A 19,471-nucleotide genomic window follows, 5' to 3' on the forward strand; every position below is an offset into this window, starting at 1 on the left:
ACACCAGGGGTTCCTAAAAATCACATGACCTTGACCCACGTGGGGCTCCTAATTTGAGAAATAGCTTGGTTTAAAAGAGAAAATTGCTGATATCCATAGTAATAACTAATGGTTATCATTTGTTGAGCGGTATTTATCTGTCCCTCTGTAATTTTAAAGCTGTGCTGTTCAATCCTCACCACAAAACGATTAGGTAGATACAGTATTATCCCACCCTGTTTTGTAGATGAGAAAGCTTAGGAGATTATGTAATTTGCCGAAGCTAAGGTCACTCACCAGCAAAAAACCCCCACAAAGAACAAAAAATTTAAATCCAGTCCTGGCTGACCTCTACCCCCATATGTTGCCAGTGGCTCACACTGGAGAGTGGATTACAAACAATTTGTATCCCATTCTTTATTATTATTATTATTATTATTATTATTATTATTATTATTTTGATATTCTCTAAGTTTATACAAAAAACTGGAAAGAAATCAGTAACCATAAAAAAGAATAACAGCTTTGGAAGGTGTGTGCGGGAGGAGATGGCAGTGGGAGGAGTGATGGGAAGCTGCTCTATCATCCGTGTCCTCTCTCACGGTCCTCGCTCATGGACTCAATATTCAGGTTGTGGCTATTACTTCCCTCTCAAACCCATCACACGGTAAGGTAAGTGAGGCTCAGGGTGGCACGAGCCTGGCATGGGCAGGACCCTCTCCTCCTCTTCCTCACCCACAGGCCAACCCTTTCAGAGACCGGATCTGCCGCGTGTTCTCGCACAACAACGTGTTCTCCTTTGAGGACGTGCTGGGCATGGCGTCGGTGTTCAGCGAGCAGGCCTGCCCCAGCCTGAAGATCGAGTATGCCTTTCGCATCTACGGTGAGTGCTGTGGGGGGTTGAGTGATGGGGGGGGGGGGGGGGGGGCGGGGAGGAGACACGTGCCATAGAGTAAATGTCTGGACTCCATCAACATCTGTGTATTGGTGTTAATTGGGGTTTACTGGGTACTTAAGAGTATTTTCATGTTTGTCCAGACTGTAGATTTTAAAAACAGAATTGACAGTTATTATTCCAATGGATTGATACATTCTCCTCTCTGTCATCAGAGGCAAACAAATGGTCATTGGTATTTCATGATCTTGGTGGGGGCAGGAGAGAGATAAATAGAGACAGAGACAGAGACAAGACCAAGACAGAGACAGAGACAGAGACAGAGACAGAGACAGAGACAGAGATAGAGATAGAGATAGAGATAGAGATAGAGATAGAGATAGATTACATTATGGGTGTAAAGCAGTTTTGCTTGTCTCACAGAACTTAAAAGATTTGAATGCTGAAATTCAGCCATTATATAACTGAGCAATCTTGGGCAAATCATTTCACTTTTCTAAATGAGGAGAGCTGAGACAGATCATCTCTGAGGTCCTATGGCTGTTTTTTGTCTCTGGTTTTGTCTTGGGCCAAAAGGCTCTGCAAAATTTCTGCCCTTCAGCAGGCCATCTGGGAGAAGTGGCCCCACCCCCAGCCTCTGCAGCCACCTCTGTTCCTGCGACTGTGCTTCTTCCTGGCTGAGGTTGCCTGCCATTCTCAAAAGGAATCAAAATGAAAGAAATCTCGGGAAACCTTCGAATAGACCACAGGCAAGGCTTTAAGCTCCATGTGACCATTCCTTGGCCCCAAAGGACTTGTTCACTTAGGCTTATCCATGTTGGCACCTCACCTGCCTCCTATCCCTGCCAGCTTCTCCACACCAGACACCCTCTTAGTCTTGCCTTGCCCACGTGGACGTGGGGAGGATGAGGAGGAAGAGTTTTAGATGACCAGCCTTGGCTAATCAGCCTTGGCCAGGAAGAATCAGAGTCGCAGGAACAGACGTGGCTGCAGAGGCTGTGGTGGGGACACTTCTCTGAGACGGCAAAGTGTAAGCTGGGCAGAGGTCCCCAGAGACGGCTGCCTCGCTGTCTTTCCATGGTTTCCAGAGCTAAACAAACAAAACCACTTACACCTCCAGGGAACAAGAAGAGCCGCTGATTCTCTTCAAGCTCCAACGCACAGGAGCTGAATTGCGTTCCGCTCAGAAGTGGGGAGAATGCCCTCCCTCCCAGGAGGCCCGGCAGAGTGCCTCAGATCTGAACATGGGCAGACGCCACCTGTCTCCCACGCTGTCCTTCTCTTCCTCCACCCCTCCTCTCCAGGTCTCCTCCAATGGTTTCCCTCCTCCATGGGCTCAAACACAAAAACAAGAAGCGCCAAGCCTTCATGCACATCAGCTGTGCTGATAGATGCCTAGGGACTCATACACGCCCAGGCTCCGTCAGATATCCCCACACAAACCCCAGACTCAGAAGATCTGTCACCTTACCCAGCTGTCAGCAGGATTAGAGATGGGGCACGTGGAAGCTGCTCAGGATATTGAGGTGGTGGTGACAGCCGTGAAGGAGGAGGAAGAAGAGGGAAAAGTAGAAGGGAAAAGAGAAGGGGATAGGAAGGAGAAGAGGAGGATGATAATGGCCGTGGTGATCACTCTTAGCCAAAGTCCAAAGACCGATCTCAGTGCTCCAACCCTTTGCCACTCCAAGTGAGGCCCATGCACCAGCAGCGTCTGCATTGCTGGGAAGCTTATTAGAAATCAAGACTCTTAGGCCCTACCCCCCACCTACTGAATCAGGTGGTTCCTCTGTACCTTAAAGTTCAAGCTCTAGTGGTCGGCAAACTCATTAGTCAACAGAGCCAAATATCAATAGTACAACGATTGAAATTTCTTTTGAGAGTCAAATCTTTTAAACTTAAACTTCTTCTAACAACACTTCTTCAAAATAGACTCTCCCAGGCCGTGGTATTTTGTGGAAGAGCCACACTCAAGGGGCCAAAAAGCCTCATGTGGCTTGCAAGCCGAGGTTTGCTGACCACCCACGGCTCTCACTCATTGGTGCAGGCACAGATGCATATTGGACTCACCTGAGGAGCTTTAACGACCTACAGGTGCTTGCGCCCTGCTGCAGATTGGATGTAATGGTGATAGATGATGGGTAGGCCCTGTTTGGTGGGCTTTTAAAACGCTCCCTGGGTGATTCTAAACTGGAACAGAATTTGAGAACTATTGCTCTGACCGACTGTTTCAGTTAGGATTGCATTCAATTATGAGTAAAAGTATCCAGATTAAAACAAAAAACAAAACAACTCATCATGGAGCCAGGGAATGGTTCCAGGAAGTAGCCACTGTGCCTTCAAACATCCCGATTTGCCATCTTTAGTCTGAGACTGGTCCTCCCAATCACAAGGTGGCTGCTTGCCTACAGGCATCTCACCTTCATTCCAGCAGAAAGGAAAAGGGATGGAAGAAAGGATACGGACACAAATGGAAGGCACGGTTAAGTCCGCTCTCCCTTAGCAAACCCTCTCGGAAGCCCCGCCCAACAACTACGGCCAGAACGATGCCAGGTGGCCACGCACAACTACAAGGGAGAAAGCTGAATATTTTAAGCCGACCATGTTGTCCTGAGCAAGAATTGCAGTTCTTTTTAAGAATGGCTATTGGTCAAGCATCCGGAGCAGGGCAAGCCACACCTACCTGGGACATTCCGGGGCCAAGTTTCTGCTTTGAGGGACGCTCCCAGCCTCCAGCGGATCGGTTCTTCCCGTTAGCATCTCTGGGGAGATTTCCTGCCTGTTAGAGACCAGCATCCCAGCATGCCTCTCTGCTCCCATCAGCACCTGCTTCCACTAGATGTGAATTACCCTCAGGCAGGTGCCAGAGCGCCACGGGCTAGTAGCTGGGAAGGAGCCAGGAAGGCAGCCTCAATTCTCATGGGACTAAAATAGTGGAAGTGTGCCCTGTCTGACTCCATCCAATGGGCTCATTTTTGCAAAAGTCCTTTGTGAATTGCAAAGATAATATGACAGAGAGATTGCAATGATGGTGGTAAGAATGTTTTAGGGTGACCTGAAGGCTGAGCCCCAACCACAACAGCTTTCTAAATTCCCGTTTGTTGGGAAACAGCAAGAGGAAGCTCCCCACACTCCCCCTCTTCTCCCCCCACCCCCCGCCAAGTGGCTCAAGGCTGCAGGTCCTGAGGCTGTTGAGGCCCCAGGGACTGGCCAGCGGCCTAGAGCTCCCGCCCCAGCCCTTTCCCAGGCTGCTGCACCCCCAAAGGAGGGGCACTGTCCAGGGCTACATTTTACTCCAGCAAATGCTTTTGTTTCCAGATGGCTTGGGACCAACACCATGTCGCTTTGCTGCAGTCTCTGCACATGGGCGCTGGGCCAGCTGGACGCCGGGGACACTGCGGGGTCCCTGGGAGAGGCTGCGGAGCTTCTCCCAGCAGTGCAATGTCACTGCGGTGGCTCCTCGCTGCCTCGGCCTGCTGACAGTCCCTCTGCGCCCTCCACCATTGCCCATGGTGTCCGATGGCAGGGCTGTGCAGGGGGAGCCTGGGGGAGCGTCTTGGGCCTCAGCCTCCAGTTCCTGAGGCCGACAAACACCCAGCCAGGGGAGCTGCCTCCTCAGTGAGGGTGCTGGTTAGTTGCAACTGCCACATCCCTATCCTGCCGTGGGGAACAGGGACAAACATCTTGGCTCTCCCACTGAAGGGTCCTGTGACATCCGCAAACTCACTCCTCCACTCTGGGCCCCATAAAGCTCCAGCTGTCACTCTCCAAAGCAGGATATTATACGGTTTCCGAGGTTTGCATTCTTTTTTGTATTTAAGAATCATCAAGTGATAGAGAATTGAATCTCTACTATGTCTAATAAGCATCTTCTATATTCCAAACCCCATGTCAGCCGGCCTTTCTGTATTTTCTTAGTTAATCATCCCATCAACTGTCTGGAGGTACTGCTATTACCCATTTTACAAATGAGAAAACTGAGGCTCAGGTAATTAATTCGTTAGGATTAAGTTTGGTGGCAGATGACAGGGAACCCCAAGTGGCTTATGCAAGATAGCGCCCAAGATCTCTGGCAGCTGCACAGTTTTTCTCTAGCATGGAGAATTCCATGATCTGAAGTCATTTTTTAAGGTCCACCATTCCTTACTTCTTTTCAGTCAGGTCAAGTTTCTAAGCTTTCTAAATTTCCATTTTTGAGCTAATGAAAAGAAAATGGGATTCCACCAAGTCTCCTACCTACTTATTCCAGGACTTCTGTGAGGATCAAATGAGATGAGGCACAGGAAAATGCTTCACAGACATTCGGTTATAGAGTAAAATGTTTCCACCTGGTTATAAAGCAAGTTGTGTTCCTGGGCTGAAGAAACTCCAAGGAGGCTAGTGTCGCTACAGAGAGGAAGCCAGGTGTTTCCACATGATGTCATTACCCAGACAGACACTTAGCATATTAGCCTTTTATACAATATATTAGAGAGATAGATTAAACACCACCTTCACCTGCAGCTGGCCTTGCTGCTGTAGTGCCCATTCCTCAGGTCTTACTGAGTGCCAGGTTCTAGACCCACCTGTGACAGCTGGGTGGTGGCATTCCATAGGCTGTGGGAGTCTGTGGGGTCCTGGCCGGTGCCTCCTTGCTCTCAGGCCCTGCTGCCTCTTTTCAGATTTTAATGAGAATGGCTTCATTGATGAGGAGGACCTGCAGAGGATTGTCCTCCGACTGCTCAACAGCGATGACGTGTCAGAGGACCTGCTGACAGACCTCACGACCCACGTGTGTGCCTGGGCTGCACAGGCTTGGGTGGGACAGGCCGGCACCCAAAGGCCCAGATGGCAGGCAGGGAGGTGCCCTGAGGGCTGGAGGCAACTACCCCCCAACTTCCTGTCTTTCCTCCATGATCAAGACTTCCTCCCATGACTCCCTTCCAGGGTCCCCAGAACAGTATGCCCAAACCACCCATCCTAAGGGCCCCTCTCACCAACACTGCAGGCACGCGGCCCAACAGCAGCTTGGCATCAAAGGAATACATCACCTTGTCCCCTTCCCCACATGGTCCAGCATCACATAATGGCCAGGTGTCCTGGAGAGACAGTCCAAAGTGTGACAGTCCAATGTGGACATGAAGACAGCCTCACAAACCCAACAAGGCGTGGGTCCACTTGTCCTAAGACCATGAGGACCTTCAAGTGCTTTTGGTCCAGATGGAAACCAGAAGCAAAACTAAAACCTTGGAGGGTCATCCCTGCCTCCTCCACCCGAACTGGCCCTTTGCAGTGCAGAGGCCCTGCTTGTGACCCAGTGGCAGGAGTGGGTGGGGGAGATGTCACCCTCTTCCCCCTGTACTCTTCTCACTCCCACGTTGTGCTGGAGGCACCAAGAGAGCTCTTCCCACAGGAGACCAGTCCACCGGGTCCTAGACCTCAGGGCACATGACCTCATTTCCCTGCACGTCTATGTCCTTATCTGGGGTGGATGGCAGCAGGGGCAGGAGAACCCCTGCCTCACAGGGGTCAGGGTCTCTGGGAAGTGTGAAGCTCCTGGCAGGGAGCCTCTGCATGCCAGACTCCCCCCACCCCTTTAGCCCCAATCTCATTCTCTCAACCTGACTCCTCTCTGCCCCTCCCCCGCCCTAGCCAGGTCCTGAACGAGTCGGATCTGGACAATGACAACATGCTGTCTTTCTCAGAATTTGAACACGCCATGAACAAGGCTCCAGACTTCATGAAGTAAGGTGTCCTAGAGTGGGAATGGGGATGGGGTATGCCCAGGATAGTGGGGTACAGGGAGGGCTCCCCAGTCTCCCTTCGGCCAGTGGGGCACCTCTGTCTTCCCAGGGGGGGTCATGAGTTTCCAAACGGGCACTGCTGAGAAATTAGGGATGCTAGAAGGAGCCAGGGGGCAGAGGGTTTAGGAGGTGAGAGGAGGACTGCATCTAGGCTTTGGTCCAACCTCAGGTGCTGCTCCCAACGCCCACTGGGCTCTAGCACTGACCTGGGGAGTTGCCATGCCACTGCTAGTCCTCTCTCCTCCCATCCCACAACCTCCAGGGGTCACTAGGAGTTGGAGATGTGCAAGGGGTGTGAAGATTCTGGTGGTGGAACAGCTCAGAGAAGAATTGGAGCATTTCCAAAACTTGTTCTGGGCAGAAAGGGGCCTTAATGGTCACCTGGAGAGAATCAGCCTCCTCCTTATTTCCCTGGCGTGTTGAACAAGCTTGTTTGGAGCCTTCCGGTGAGGAGAGCAGCACCGTCCCAGAGGCAGCCTGCCAGGGCACCCTGCAGAGCGGCGCTGGCATCTCTGCCCGAGTCAGCTGCTCCTGGGCCCTATTCAGCTCTCTGTCTCGTAGTCTAGGTGATTTGATGGCAAGAAGGAATGCCCATTCAAAACAATTTAACAAACCAATCAAAAAAGACCTAGACCTCAGGGAGCACTGGTCAGGAATCCAGGACTTCGCAGTGCCTGGTCTCTGCCCTCTCTCCCCTGCAACTCCATCCTTAGCTCTACATGCAAACCAGCCATCTCTGCTTTGTCAGACAGGGGGCCGAATACGCCTCCCCACAGTGGCCAAGTTTACATCTCCTTGGCTTCGAATGACCCTCAGTGACTCCTAAGTAATGACCTTCAGCTGTGACTCCAACTTTGCAGAGAGAGAACTCCATTGGCCCAGCTCAGGTCCGGTGTCCACTCGCCCTCTAAGCACCTGGATGGAGCAGAAGCTCTCCACTCCAGCATGGCTGCTGGGGGCTGGGCTTAGGCAGACTCTCTGTAAGAGGGTCCACTTTTGGGACCACCCCGCCCAAGGGTAATTCCTCCTCTTCCTCACACAATGAAGGCCAGAATCCTGTCGGCATTGAGTTTTCCTTGGAATCTCTCCCATTTCTTCCCATGGTTCCAGAACCACCGGGTTCTAACACCCTTTGCATTCTAGTGGTGCTCAGAGTTGCTCAAAGAAGCCTGGGTTGGCTTGGGAGAGCTGCGAATTGGCCGTTACTCAGAGAAGGGATGCGAGGAGGGCACGGGAGGATGCAGCTAAGACTGCTGCGATCCCGGAAGTCAGAGGCGCCTTAGACCTGCAGGCTCCAAGTGGCTCATGGATTCTTGCAGCTCCTTTCAGATCCACTTCTGGGGATGCTGATGTGGCCACAAATCCCTGACCTGGTGACTCCGAGGAGACCGCTGGACTGGAATCCAACCCCTTCCAGACTCCAGGGGCCTCTTGATCAAAAGGATGACTTTGTCCCTGTCCCGCCAAAACTTAGAGCATATTGTTTATTTAATAAAGCGAAGGAAAAGCCGTTTCTTTGCCGACAGCTCATCATTTTTTGAAGGCAGGGTCGCATAGAAGTCTTCTGCTCATTCAGGGCTTAAGTTCGCTACTGACGCCAAGCGGGCTGGAACGGCCAGCTTTTGGGGGGCAGGCTTCAGACCCCAGCCTTCGTCCAGCAGGGCCAGGGCAGACGGGATGAAGTCCACCAGGACTCTCCGTGAAGTCGTACAGAGAGGTGCTCATAGCGCTCATTCCAGTTGGCGCCCAGCTTCCCAGCCCTGGTCGAGGGAGAGGACATCTCGGCGCCCTTGGGATGGGAGAGTGTGTGACCAGAATTCCGGGTTTATTTGCTTTGCTCTTTGGCCAAGCCCTGGAATGAATCTGGCCCCCACAGGACCCTTGGGGGCCCAGCTGGTCAGGGACCCCGGGACACAGGAGGAGCCCCCCTGGGGTCTCTGAGAGCTGTCAGATGCCTATCTGGTGGGAACATGGCTTTTCTTTCTTACACTGTTCTGGGGCGAGAGGGGGTGAGGGGAGGAAGGGATCTAAATGCTGGCTCTCAGGAAGGGCTGTTCCACCCTTGTACTTGAACCTGCAGTGGTCCCTTTGCCTAAAGGTTCTGTCTCACTATTCATAAGGGCCCTGTTGCTGGTTGGAGTCCCTTGATCAAACCCAGGGGCCTTGGAATGTTGGAGGAATCCTGTGGTGTGGGTACACCCCTGGCCAGAGGTGCTCATCCCAGTGCACTGAGGGGCTGTCACCCACATCCTGTCCCCGCCCCAGGCAGGCGGCCTTCCAGAAGGAGGAAAGCAGCAGCCTGGAAAGAGCAGACACTGCCGACCCTGGTCCTCCCAGGCCACGGCAGGCATGTGGCCTCAGAACCCATCCCCAGGGCCCACTTCTGGCCGGGAGGTTCCTGAAACATCAGGATTCCTTGAAGAGTGGCTCAGTCCTGGGTCTCCCCCTCCTGTCTCCTTCTAGAAACAGCCATGCCAGTCTGGGAGAACAGACTGGCATGGCTGTGCTTCTCCAGGGAGGTGTGCTTCTCCAAGGAGGTGTGCTTCTCCGGGCACCACGAAGTCCTTTGGGATCCCAAGGGCTGCATCACCCCTGCCCCTCAGCCTCCACCTGGACCACAGGAAGGATGTGTAGTGGAAAAATCAGGACTTGGGAGTCAGACCTGGGTTCAAACCCAGATGGTATCATTTCCAAGCTGTGAGCTTGAGCAACGTCTCTGAGCCTCAGTGTCTATATCAATAACTTCACTTCTCTTACACGTTACTGTGTGGACTGAACAATGCTGGGCCAGGGCCTAGTTGGGACTTCCTTTGCAAATGACACTGTCTGGGGTCCCTTCACCCTCATTCTCAGACATGGCTGACGGGGCTTCCTCGATGACACTAGGAGGCAGGTGGAAGGCACCCCTGCACCTGAGCCTCAGGAGCCCTGCAGTTCTCAGTTCTACCTCCTGCCCCTCAGGGGAGATGTGGGTGAGCAGGTCCCCGGGCACCACTTTTTCTTGGCTTGAACCCCATTGGGATGAGCTTTCCACAGCCCCTAAGACCTTGTGCTATGATCCTCAGATGCTGCCCTGCTGCAGCCACATGCTCCTGGGGCTCAGAGAGGAGTGTGGGATGGTGTGGTATAGATTTTATTCCAAAGAGCCAGCCCGGTTAAGGCCACGGCTCTCAGGCATCACGATCTGAACTCAAAGTAGGTGTCTCTCCTCTGCCGCTCCTGGTAGGAGACCCTCTTCCCCGACGGGAATGTCTGGTGGACCTTCCGGTTGTCGGGGGAGACTCTAAAAAGGTGCCACTTATCCTTCGCGCTCAGAGGAGGCCTGGGGGTAAAGACAAAGTCAGTGTTATGCCAGGGAGGGAGGGTGAAAATGCCCAGCCACAGCCCCGCCTGCCCATTTCCCAGCCCACGTTGACCCTGACCCTGCTGATTGCTCATCAACTTAACATGTGATATTACCCTGCACTTGACATAACTTATGTTTGCACAACCGTAGAGAGGCTAAGAGTGAAGACGTGGATGTCAGACAGACCTGGGATGGATTCTGGCCCAACTCTTGCTAGAAGTGTACACATATCAAACAAACTGGTGTTGGTACCTCCCTCTGAGCTTTGTGTTGAGGAATAAAGGATGCAATGCATATAAAGCACTTAACATAATGCTGGACCAGGAGCAGACACTCAACAAAGGTTATAAGAAATGGTAATGGTTATGATGGTGTTGGTGATGGTGGTGGTGCTGATGATAGCAACAATGGTGATGGTGATGACAATGATGCTGTTGGTGGTGATGAAACTCAAGGAAGGCCAGGAACTTGCCCCAGGCCATGAGGCAGCCTAGGAAAGGGCTTAATGCAGGCACTGACTGTCTTACTCCCTACCACCCTCTGTATTGGCCCTCTGTATTGGGCAAGAAGCCATCAAGCAGCAGGACAGGTTGCCAGGCGTTTGGAGAAGAAGCAAAGCTGGGGTGTCCTGGGAACCCCACAGCTGTGGGGGGTGCAAATCTTGCCCAGAATGGTTTCAAGAGGAGATCTGACTCCAGGAAAGGCCCCACACTGTCTCCAGGTTAAGCCCGACTCTGAGCCACCCCAAGGAGATGCCTAACCCGGGGCCCTAGCGTTGGCACCAGGAGACCTGGGCTCCTCCAGGTTCTACCTCCCACCAGACTTGCCACCTGGCACACATTTCCGAGACTACTGCTAAGCCTCAGAGCTCCTATTTATAAAACGAGCTCATCTGTATTGCAGAGAGGAACCTCTGTGGAAAGAGTTGCTGCTTCATCAACAATGATGATGGCAAGACTCAGAGCTCGTGAGATAAGCAAGGGATCAGAATGGAGTTAGAAAGCCAAGATCTGCTAGCTGACCTCCTGATGCCCCCTACCCCACATGACACCTTGATGGCACAGACTTCTTATCTCCGTGCCTGGGCATCAGGAGGGAAAGTAAGGAAACCGTGTGCTGGATCATCTTTCAGGGGGACATTTGTCCCAGACAAAAGCAGTGAGGTGCGGGCATGGGGGAACTTTCTTATTTTGTCATGTTGACCGTTGGACTTTGAAAGCTATTTTCAAGTCCTTAGAAGAACATTTTCCAAGTCTGGTTGGGGTCCAGGCCCGGATTCCCTGTTCTGTGCAGTACCCTCCATGCCCATCAGAGGGCAGCAGCTGCTCACAGCGCTGCACCAGCGCTTGGCTGCCATTGCAAGGAGGAAGCCTACAAATGCAGCCTAGCAAAAATCCAAGGTGTTTGCTCCCAAACTTCCAGTGCATCTGGCTAGGTCCTTAGCATCCTGAGGCTTCCGGAACCCTGGCCCTCTTGTTCTGTAACTGTCAGCCTTTAAGGCAAAGGCTCTTTAGGGCAAGGCCTTAACTCATTTCTCAGTCTGGGCGCCTGCATGCCTGGCTGAGGGCAGGTACCCTGTGGACACGTGCTTGTTAAGTGCGCGGGTGGCAGGAAGACAGGCACTCACAGGTCGGTGGGGATGGGGTACCGCTCACTCTCCTTCACAGGCAGCACGAAGTAGGGGATCCCGGGCAGCAGGCCTGTCTTGTCTCTGTAGTGATGTCGATGCTGCTGTGCCAGCTTCAGGGGACCGAGAAAGAGATGGCAGGTGGGGAGTGTGCAGGAGTGACCTTGGGCACCTGTAGTCCCCGCCTGGCTGTCCCTGAGCAGGGGTGGTGTCTGTCTCCCCTAGTGCCCTCGAGGAGTCCCCAGCGGGGTGCCCTCTCTGGGCCCGGCTTCTCATCTGTCTAATGGGCATGAGGACATGCACCTCCCCAGCTTCGCGATGGAGAGTAAATGAGACAAGTGACCAGCAGAGGTGAGGCATGCGAGGCCTGGCTCGCCCCTGTTTTTCCTTTCTCCCTCTCCCTCCCTCCTGGACAGTCCGTGCTCTGAGTGAGAGCCAAGATGGAGAGCAAGGCCTTGCCAGGCCCACTGAGACGGCCCCCCAGCACCTGAGTCTGACGGCAGCCGCCGGGTCACCTCCCTGGAGCTCCCTGTGCACCCATGTCCTTGACCAGGATGGAGGGATGTTGCAAGGGGGTGAGTGAGAGTGAGGTTTCCAAGCAGAGGGTGAGCCCGGCCCCCACTGAGGTAGCCAAGCACCTGTGCCGGCAAGGACGGGTCTGCACCAGGCCAGAGCAACCGGACAAGAACACTAGGGAGTGGGCAGGTCCCCTCCATTTGCCTCTTCCCTTGGGGGCAATTAGGGTCCAGTTTGGGGCTGAGCTCCACTGGGGGCATGTCCTCAGAGGCCTGTGGAGCAGGTGTCAGGTGGGCACGTGGCTCCGGGTGGGCATGTACAGTTAAGAGCAGGCTTGGGACTGAAGCTAGGTAGGCACTTCGTGGGCCCTTTGTGCATGCCTGGTTCCTCTTAGGGATGCATTTCCGGTCTTTTACTCAGGGAGGAGGTAAGCAGGGGTCCAGAGGGCTGAGAGGCCACAGGGCAGAGGCAAGAGCGGCACATCCCCAAAAGCTCCAACTCTCCTGTCGGTGGTGGGGGAGCAGGGGCAAGAGGCAGCGGAGCCCCTGGGTGAGGGGAGACCAGGACTCTGGGGGTGAGAGGTCTCTCCCGGCCCAGCCCACCTGGTAGAAGCGGGTGAGCTCGAGGGAGCGGTCGCTGTCCAGGTTGAAGCGGGTGTAGGTGGGCTTGCGCAGCCAGCGGCAGCGGCTCTGCAGGAGGCTGGGGCTCGGGGAGAAAATGGTCGGGAATTGGCCGCCTTTACTCAAGGGGGTGCGGCTGTTCTCCATGCCTGCTTGGCGGCAGTCCTGGAAGTACTTGAAGGTGGTGGAGCCGTAGGTGGAGCCAAAGGAGGTGGCCACACCGGGAACATGGCCTCTGTATCTGTGACGGCAGAGGGAGAGGGAGAGGTCTGGAAAGGGCTCCAGAGCCACCTCCACAGGAGGCCCTTAAAACTGGGGGTGAGGCCAGTGGGCCCCGTGGCTACCTCTGGGGCTTGAGCGGCTTCCTACAGTGCACTGCCCAGCTCAGTCCCTGTGGAGGGGGATGGGAATGTGGTGAGTGAAAGAGATTGTGGACCTCTTCACACCCTAGCCCCAAGGTCGGCAAACTGCGGCTCGCGAGCCACAAGCAGCTCTTTGGCCCCTTGAGTGTGGCTCTTCCACAAAATACCACGGCCTGGGTGAGCCTGTTTTGAAGAAGTGGTGTTAGAAGAAGTTTAAGTTTAAAAAAATTGGCTCTCGAAAGAAATTTCAATCGTCGTACTGTTGCTATTTGGCTCTGTTGACTAATGAGTTTGCTGACCTCTAGGGTGGCCACATCTCCAGACCAGAGGCTCACACAGGGGCTGGAAACAGTGGCTTCTGTTCTGACCCCCCTCAGCAAGGCTGTAGGCAAATCAATCTCCCTTGATGGCCCCCTTCAGGGGCTGAAGATGTGAGGTCTCCTGCAGCTCTGAGCATCTGCAGTTATTTCATCAAGAGGTGGAGAGAATGTGAGGGGATGACAGGGGCACAGCGGGGACACGTGCTGAGTGTGTGGGCCTGGGCTCGGAGAGCTTCAGCATCGCTCCTAGGAGGACGACGCACACGGTGCAGCCCGGAGCTGGCCAGGTCCCAGAGCTCTGAGAGCCGCGGAAGGACCTCCATGCCCCCCTGCAACCAAGGAGGCTATGAGGCGGACCGGACACTGAGCAGGCCTGGGGACACAGAGAGCACGGCAGACACAGGGCTCTGAGCCCAGGGGAAGGCAGACACACAGAAAGCCACGGCCTTGTTTAGGCAAAACAAGGGGAGAACTAGCAACTTCCACAAAGCATGAGCGTCAGACTGCGTGCAGGACGGAGATCAAAGCATTCCCAGGGAGCACCGCGGAGGGCTTCCCTTCCCCCTCAGCCGCTGAAACCCTGCCCTGCCCCTGATGCCACGGAATAGCTCGTGACAGGGCCACCAGTGGCCTTCTCGCAGCATTGGATGTGGTTGGCCTCTCTCTTCTTGAAACACCGCTCTTGGTATTTTTCGTGTCCTCTCATATTGTCTGTTGGTTTTCACCTACATCTCCGCCCTGTTCCTTCTCAATGTCCTCCTCTGTTCCTCCTCCGCTCACACCCTCTGGATCATAGGGGGGGTATGTGTACCATGGCCTTAACCTTCCCCTGTGTGGATGATAGGAAGATGATCCCCAGTCTAGACACCCAGTCCAGAAGTGCCCGCCAAGCTTCAGACTCCTGTAGGCAGTCACACACAAAACGTCTCCCTTGGGTGTCCCCGGGCATCCCCTCCCAGCCTCACCTTCCCCACTATCTCATCTCATCGAAGAGCACCTCCCAGATGTCCAAGTCAGAAATGTGGGTACCCGTCTCCTTCAGCCGTGCCCCTCTTTGGGAAAGTGGTGTTCAGTGACAAAATCCTGCCAACTATGAGATGATTCAAAAGAAACACACACACACACACACACACACACACACACACACACAATAATATAGACCCTGTTAGAATGACTGGTGGTTTAAGGACAGAACTAAGGAGAGCAACTAGGTGAAGGCTGGTTGCAGAACAGAACGCAATGTAAAACCTGGCAAAGTAAAAAATAGTTTAAACAATAGAAATTAGCGAGTGGGTAGAGGGAAGCGCACTAAGAATTTCTAAAGCAGCCAACCCATGGCTTCTAAAATTGAAACATGTCATTACACACACACAAGCCATAATGACTCTAACCCCCTGATGTTCTCTCTCTGTCTCCATCCTTCAAAGGGATCTTTTATGAACTAATATCTTCTGTGATGAATTAGCATTTATCTAAGTCTAGCTATTTTTTCATTTTATGTCAGTATCTTTCTCTTCAGTTAATTCTAGTAAGATTGCATTTCATGCTTTTCACGATAAAGTAACCCCTCATTCAGTGCAATCATATTTTTGTAAAATTGCTTCGTCTTTTAAAAATATATATATTTTTATAGATTTCAGAGAGGAAGGGAGAGAGAGAGAGAGACAGAAGCATCATGATGAGAGAAAATCATCAGTCGGCTGCCTCCTGCAGGCCCCCCCAGTGGGGATTGAGCTAGGCTGTGTGCTGCTGAGAATCAAACTGTGATCTCCTGGTTCACAGGCCGATGCTCAACCACTGAGCCATGCCGGCGGGGCCGTCCATGCCGTCTTTTATCTGACTATATACACATAAAAAGAAACCTGGACTAAAGTGCACCAAATGCTAATTCTGGTGAATTCTGGGTGTTTGGATTGAGGGGTTAGGGTGGCATTGTGCTCTCTTCTTTGTTAAGAGTCAGATGGCTTTAAGAGTCCCTTTACTGGGAACCTACTATGTGCTGGCACAGTGCTGGGTGTTTAGGGAATGACAAAGGTCCACACGGCTCCGTCCTCCTTCCTGAGCCTACCTCCTCATTCAGTATTCTTGAGTGCGGGGTGTGCAGGGGCTGTGCTGTGTCAGGGCTCTAATGCTATTAAAGAGGGGAAGGCCCATTCCCATGGGGGGAGGGGGAATGGAGCTCCCTGAAGGATTTGCATTGACTGAAGTTTTGAGGAGAACCTCAGTGTGGAGGGGGCAGATTGGGGTCTGGCTCTCTTCTCCCCACCCCCATCTTTTGGGTGCTGGTGTTACCCAGAGTTCTCTTCTCTTTGCAGAGACCCACTCCCTCTGGGGGAGCTCATCTGTGGTAAACTTCCATCACCAAGGTCACCCAGATCTGTGGCTGAGACCCACACCCTCAGCTGACCACCAGGGCTGACCCCCAGACTCCACACTCAGAACGACTGACACTAGCTGGCTCCTCCTCCTGGATATCCTCATCCTGGTTGAGGTCCTCCACCTCCTGGATCCCCCAGGAGTCCCTGCTGTCCTCCACACCCCGCTCCTCCCGGAGTCTCAGATGCTCCCTCATAGGGCCTTCCCACTGTTCTCTGTCCCACCAGCCACAGGCCGGCCTCGTGGCTCACCTGGACAGTCTCAGGTCTCCTAGCTCGTGTTGTAGACCAAGTTTCATCCCTTCCCACCCATCGTCCACACGGATGCCAGAGCGAGGTCACAGGGCCCACCTCTCCTATCCCTTCCCTGAGGGTGCCCTGCACCCAGGAATGTTCCTCGCATCTCCGGGGCCCCACCTGCTCTCAGAGCCTCCAAGCCTATCTCCTCCCACCCCTCAGGGCACCTACCCCTCACTCACTGAGCCAGGGCCCTCTGCCACCTTCCCTGGCCACACACCCTCTACCAACACCTCTGCTTCACAGTAGGATGATCCTCCACCCCCACAGATCCATGCTGCTTCATTTCCTCTGCTCGTCTGCGCTCTCCTTTACCCCTGGGACCTACACGGCACCTCACACGTGACATGTGTTCGATAACTGTTCACTGGCAGAGGCACAAGTCCAGAAACCCGGGCACCGCGTCCTGGAATGCTGATTCCCAAGGGGCTTGGCTCTGCCCGGAAGAGTCCCACCCACAGTGGCGTTTGCGCTCCTCTAAAGGAAGTAGCTATAGAAATGTGATGGGTTCTTGTGATTCTTCTTCTCTCCGCCACCCTCGGGCTCCCTGCATACTCCCCTCTGCTCCCCGCTTCTCCACCTTCTCTGAATGCCAAGGCATTTGCATTCCAATGGAATGGAAGCCCTCTCCCCTGCAGCGAGGTTCTGCCGGGATTCTGTTCAGAACTTGCTTGGGGAGGGGCATGTGTGCGTGCACACACGTGCGAATGTTCTCATTGAGTTAGCACTCGGCGGGCACGCCTTGGCTGCCGAGGTCTGTGACTGTGTGTGCACATGTGTGTGCCTTGAGCATGACCCATGCGGTTCAGGTGGAGAGCCTTCGAAGGCCCGTGTTGTTGGCCGTGTAGCAGGTGGACGCGGGGAGGAACAGGGGACGGTCTCATGACGGGGCATCCAACAGCCCCTGTGGTGCCACCACAGCCCCTCCTGGGCCCCTTCAGTGCTCCGGTGTGCCTCCCCCCCTGACCACCACACACAAGTGCTCGGCCGGTCCCTGGGCAACCATCACACGCGCATCCTCAAGGCCACGGTGGTTATTGTGGGACAGGGAGCAGTCCCTCCCTGCCTCTTACTACCACAGGTTGGCCCAGAGCTACCGTGGAAATTAATTACCAGGAGCCATCGGGATCCCCTGAGCAGCCCTATTAACTAATTAACGTGTTACTATTTAGTGTGTCCTCCTTCCACGTGCGCCCTCTTCTCCACAGCACTTCCTGCACATCCCTTCCCGGCTCCCCGTTGCCTGTGAAATTAAGAACACACTGGACCAGGGCTCAAGGCCCTGTTTGACGTGAGCCTCCGCGAAAGATCTTTCCAGTCTCATCGTCCCTTCACACCGCAGTGTTTCCACTCCAGCTGTGGACGTATATCCTGTCGGTACACCCATCCCAGCATTCCACTGGCCACCCTTCCGTCCAAAACACCCTGCTCTCCTCCTCTGCCCACGTGTGCTCTTACCCACCCCTCAAGGAGCATTTCCCTCATAGAGCCTCTTCTGACCCGCCCAGGAACCAGGCCTGGCCCCTCCGGGGAACTGTCTCTGCTCTCTGTGCCTCTCTTACATCCAGTCTGCAGTCTGCTGAGTGGTAATTACCTGGGCCCTTAGCAAGTCCTCTCCTTCTGAACCGTAAGCTCCATGGGCAGAGAGGGCTGCGTTCTACTCACATCTTCGTCCCTGGCATGCCTGGCACTCAGTAGCTGGCACCCTGCAAATATTTGTTGAGTTGAACTGACACGTGGAGGCACATTTTTAGGGGCTGATGATTCTTCTGGAGTCCAGGGTCCCTGTTGCAAAGTCCAGGTCTCTCTCCAGGGCCCGTGAACCCCGTTTTCAGGAAGGTGCGAGAGGCATCGGGTACCTCTCTGGGCACTCGACACATCTTCACCAAACGGAGGCCCAAATGAGCGAATGAGTGGGGGACTGTGGCCTGGTCAGCTAGCTTTGTCTGATGGGAACCCAAGTTGAGCTGTCCGAGGTCCTGACCACACGCGGGCGGATTAAAACTCCAGGACCAGCCCCTGGTTACCACACTACCTCCGTGTGCAGACATGATTTTAATAGCATCGCCCCTCCAATGTCTTCCTTCCAAACAACCCAAACTTTGTATAAAATACATTGTGAGGTCGGGTGTTCACTTTTCAGTCTGTTCGGTTCTCGGAGGAGAGAGAGTACAGGAAAACCTGCCTGCAGAACTCTCAAGACATGAATTCCAATCACTCGTTCTCTCTCTCACTCATGCCTTCATCTTGTACAGAGGTGCTCACACTGTCCAGGTGGCTTCTCAGAAGCCAGCTCCTGCCCTCGATGCCTGTGCTGACTGGTAGGAGAGAGAAGACAATCCTATGCCCCGGAGAGGAGGTTGGGGGTGCAAACCTCAGACACTTTGGGACAAAAGGCCGGAAGGAAACAGCCAGGCCTGCAGCTTACATGTTTGGGGTTTGGAAACATCTAGAGAAAGGGAAGGTAGTTTTGACCCTGCATCTCCAGACAAGGCAGCCCTGGGGGCTGGACACTCTCAAAACAGCACGCTGGTTTTGGGGGGTGGGGAGGGGGAGGGAAAGGGGAGGTGTGAAGAACCAAACAAAGGTCCGAGGACAGCGCACACCATTGGACATTCCTTCTGCCTGTCCAGCTCGCCAGAGTCTTTGAGCCCCGCCCCCAGGCGCCCACCACGTCTCCTTCACTTCTTCAAATGACAAACACCAGCGCTGCACCGGGTGCCCCAAACTGAGCTGCTCACTTTCCGGGGATTCCTGGCCTTCTCGCTCTTGCCTGGGCGCCTCCAAACACCAACCCCACACACGGTGTCTCCTCTGCTCCCCCTTACCCGGCCCCCATCCCCTGGGGCTCCCCTTATCCGGGCCTGGGTGTATTCTGTGCAGCTAGGGACCCACTTCCTACCTAGTGGGGGGTCTAGGGAGTCCCCGCGGGCGCCCAGCAGGGGGCGCCACCCTCTCCCGGGAAGACCACCCAGCCAGGCCAACACCTGGCACCTGGGGTTCCTTCAACCCCAAAGGCGCGGGGGCGGAGTTTGAGGACTGAGTTTGAGGACGGAGGAGGGTTTTTGCGGAGGGGGAGGGAGAGGCTCCCACCCCCAGCCTCCCACCCCCTATCCCCCGCGGCTCTGAGCCGCAGGCTCTGCCGGGGAGGGCGGTGCTTACCCGGGCATGAGGGCGGGGGGCACGTAGGCGGCATTGAACTCGGACAGGAGGGTGCCCGCGCTGCGGGAGGCCATGGTGGGGGCGGCGAGCGCGCAGCGAGACTGGCCTCTGGGGTTCGGCCCACGGGTCACAGGCGGGTCTCCTCCCCGCCCCCCCCCCTCCCCCCGCAACAAAGCGCCTGGCCACGCCCTG

At 54.4% G+C, this 19,471-nt stretch overlaps 2 protein-coding genes across 2 annotated transcripts in view; one reads left to right on the forward strand and one right to left on the reverse strand.

Moving 5' to 3' along the window:
• Window positions 1–8,165, forward strand: part of CIB4 (calcium and integrin binding family member 4) — a gene marked incomplete at its 5' end in the record, with an annotated part of 33,280 nt that extends 25,115 nt beyond the window's left edge. Inside the window, 4 exons of the mRNA XM_084901405.1 lie at window positions 721–862; window positions 5,533–5,642; window positions 6,507–6,595; window positions 7,974–8,165. Coding sequence (XP_084757531.1) covers window positions 721–862; window positions 5,533–5,642; window positions 6,507–6,595; window positions 7,974–8,004 — 372 coding nt within the window. The 3' untranslated portion in view covers window positions 8,005–8,165. The remainder of the gene's footprint in view (window positions 1–720; window positions 863–5,532; window positions 5,643–6,506; window positions 6,596–7,973) is intronic.
• Window positions 8,166–9,831: 1,666 nt separating this feature from the next.
• On the reverse strand, window positions 9,832–19,353 carry CIMIP2C (ciliary microtubule inner protein 2C; the record flags this gene model as incomplete). The annotated part of the gene is made up of 4 exons (XM_084900952.1): window positions 9,832–9,976; window positions 11,628–11,740; window positions 12,746–13,004; window positions 19,280–19,353. The coding sequence occupies 4 exons, from the start codon at window positions 19,351–19,353 to the stop codon at window positions 9,832–9,834; spliced, it is 591 nt and encodes a 196-aa protein (XP_084757078.1).
• Between the last annotated feature and the right edge of the window lie 118 nt (window positions 19,354–19,471).

Source organism: Pipistrellus hanaki (genome assembly GCF_964339955.1).
Source record: "Pipistrellus hanaki genome assembly, chromosome: 12".
NCBI lineage: Eukaryota > Metazoa > Chordata > Mammalia > Chiroptera > Vespertilionidae > Pipistrellus > Pipistrellus hanaki.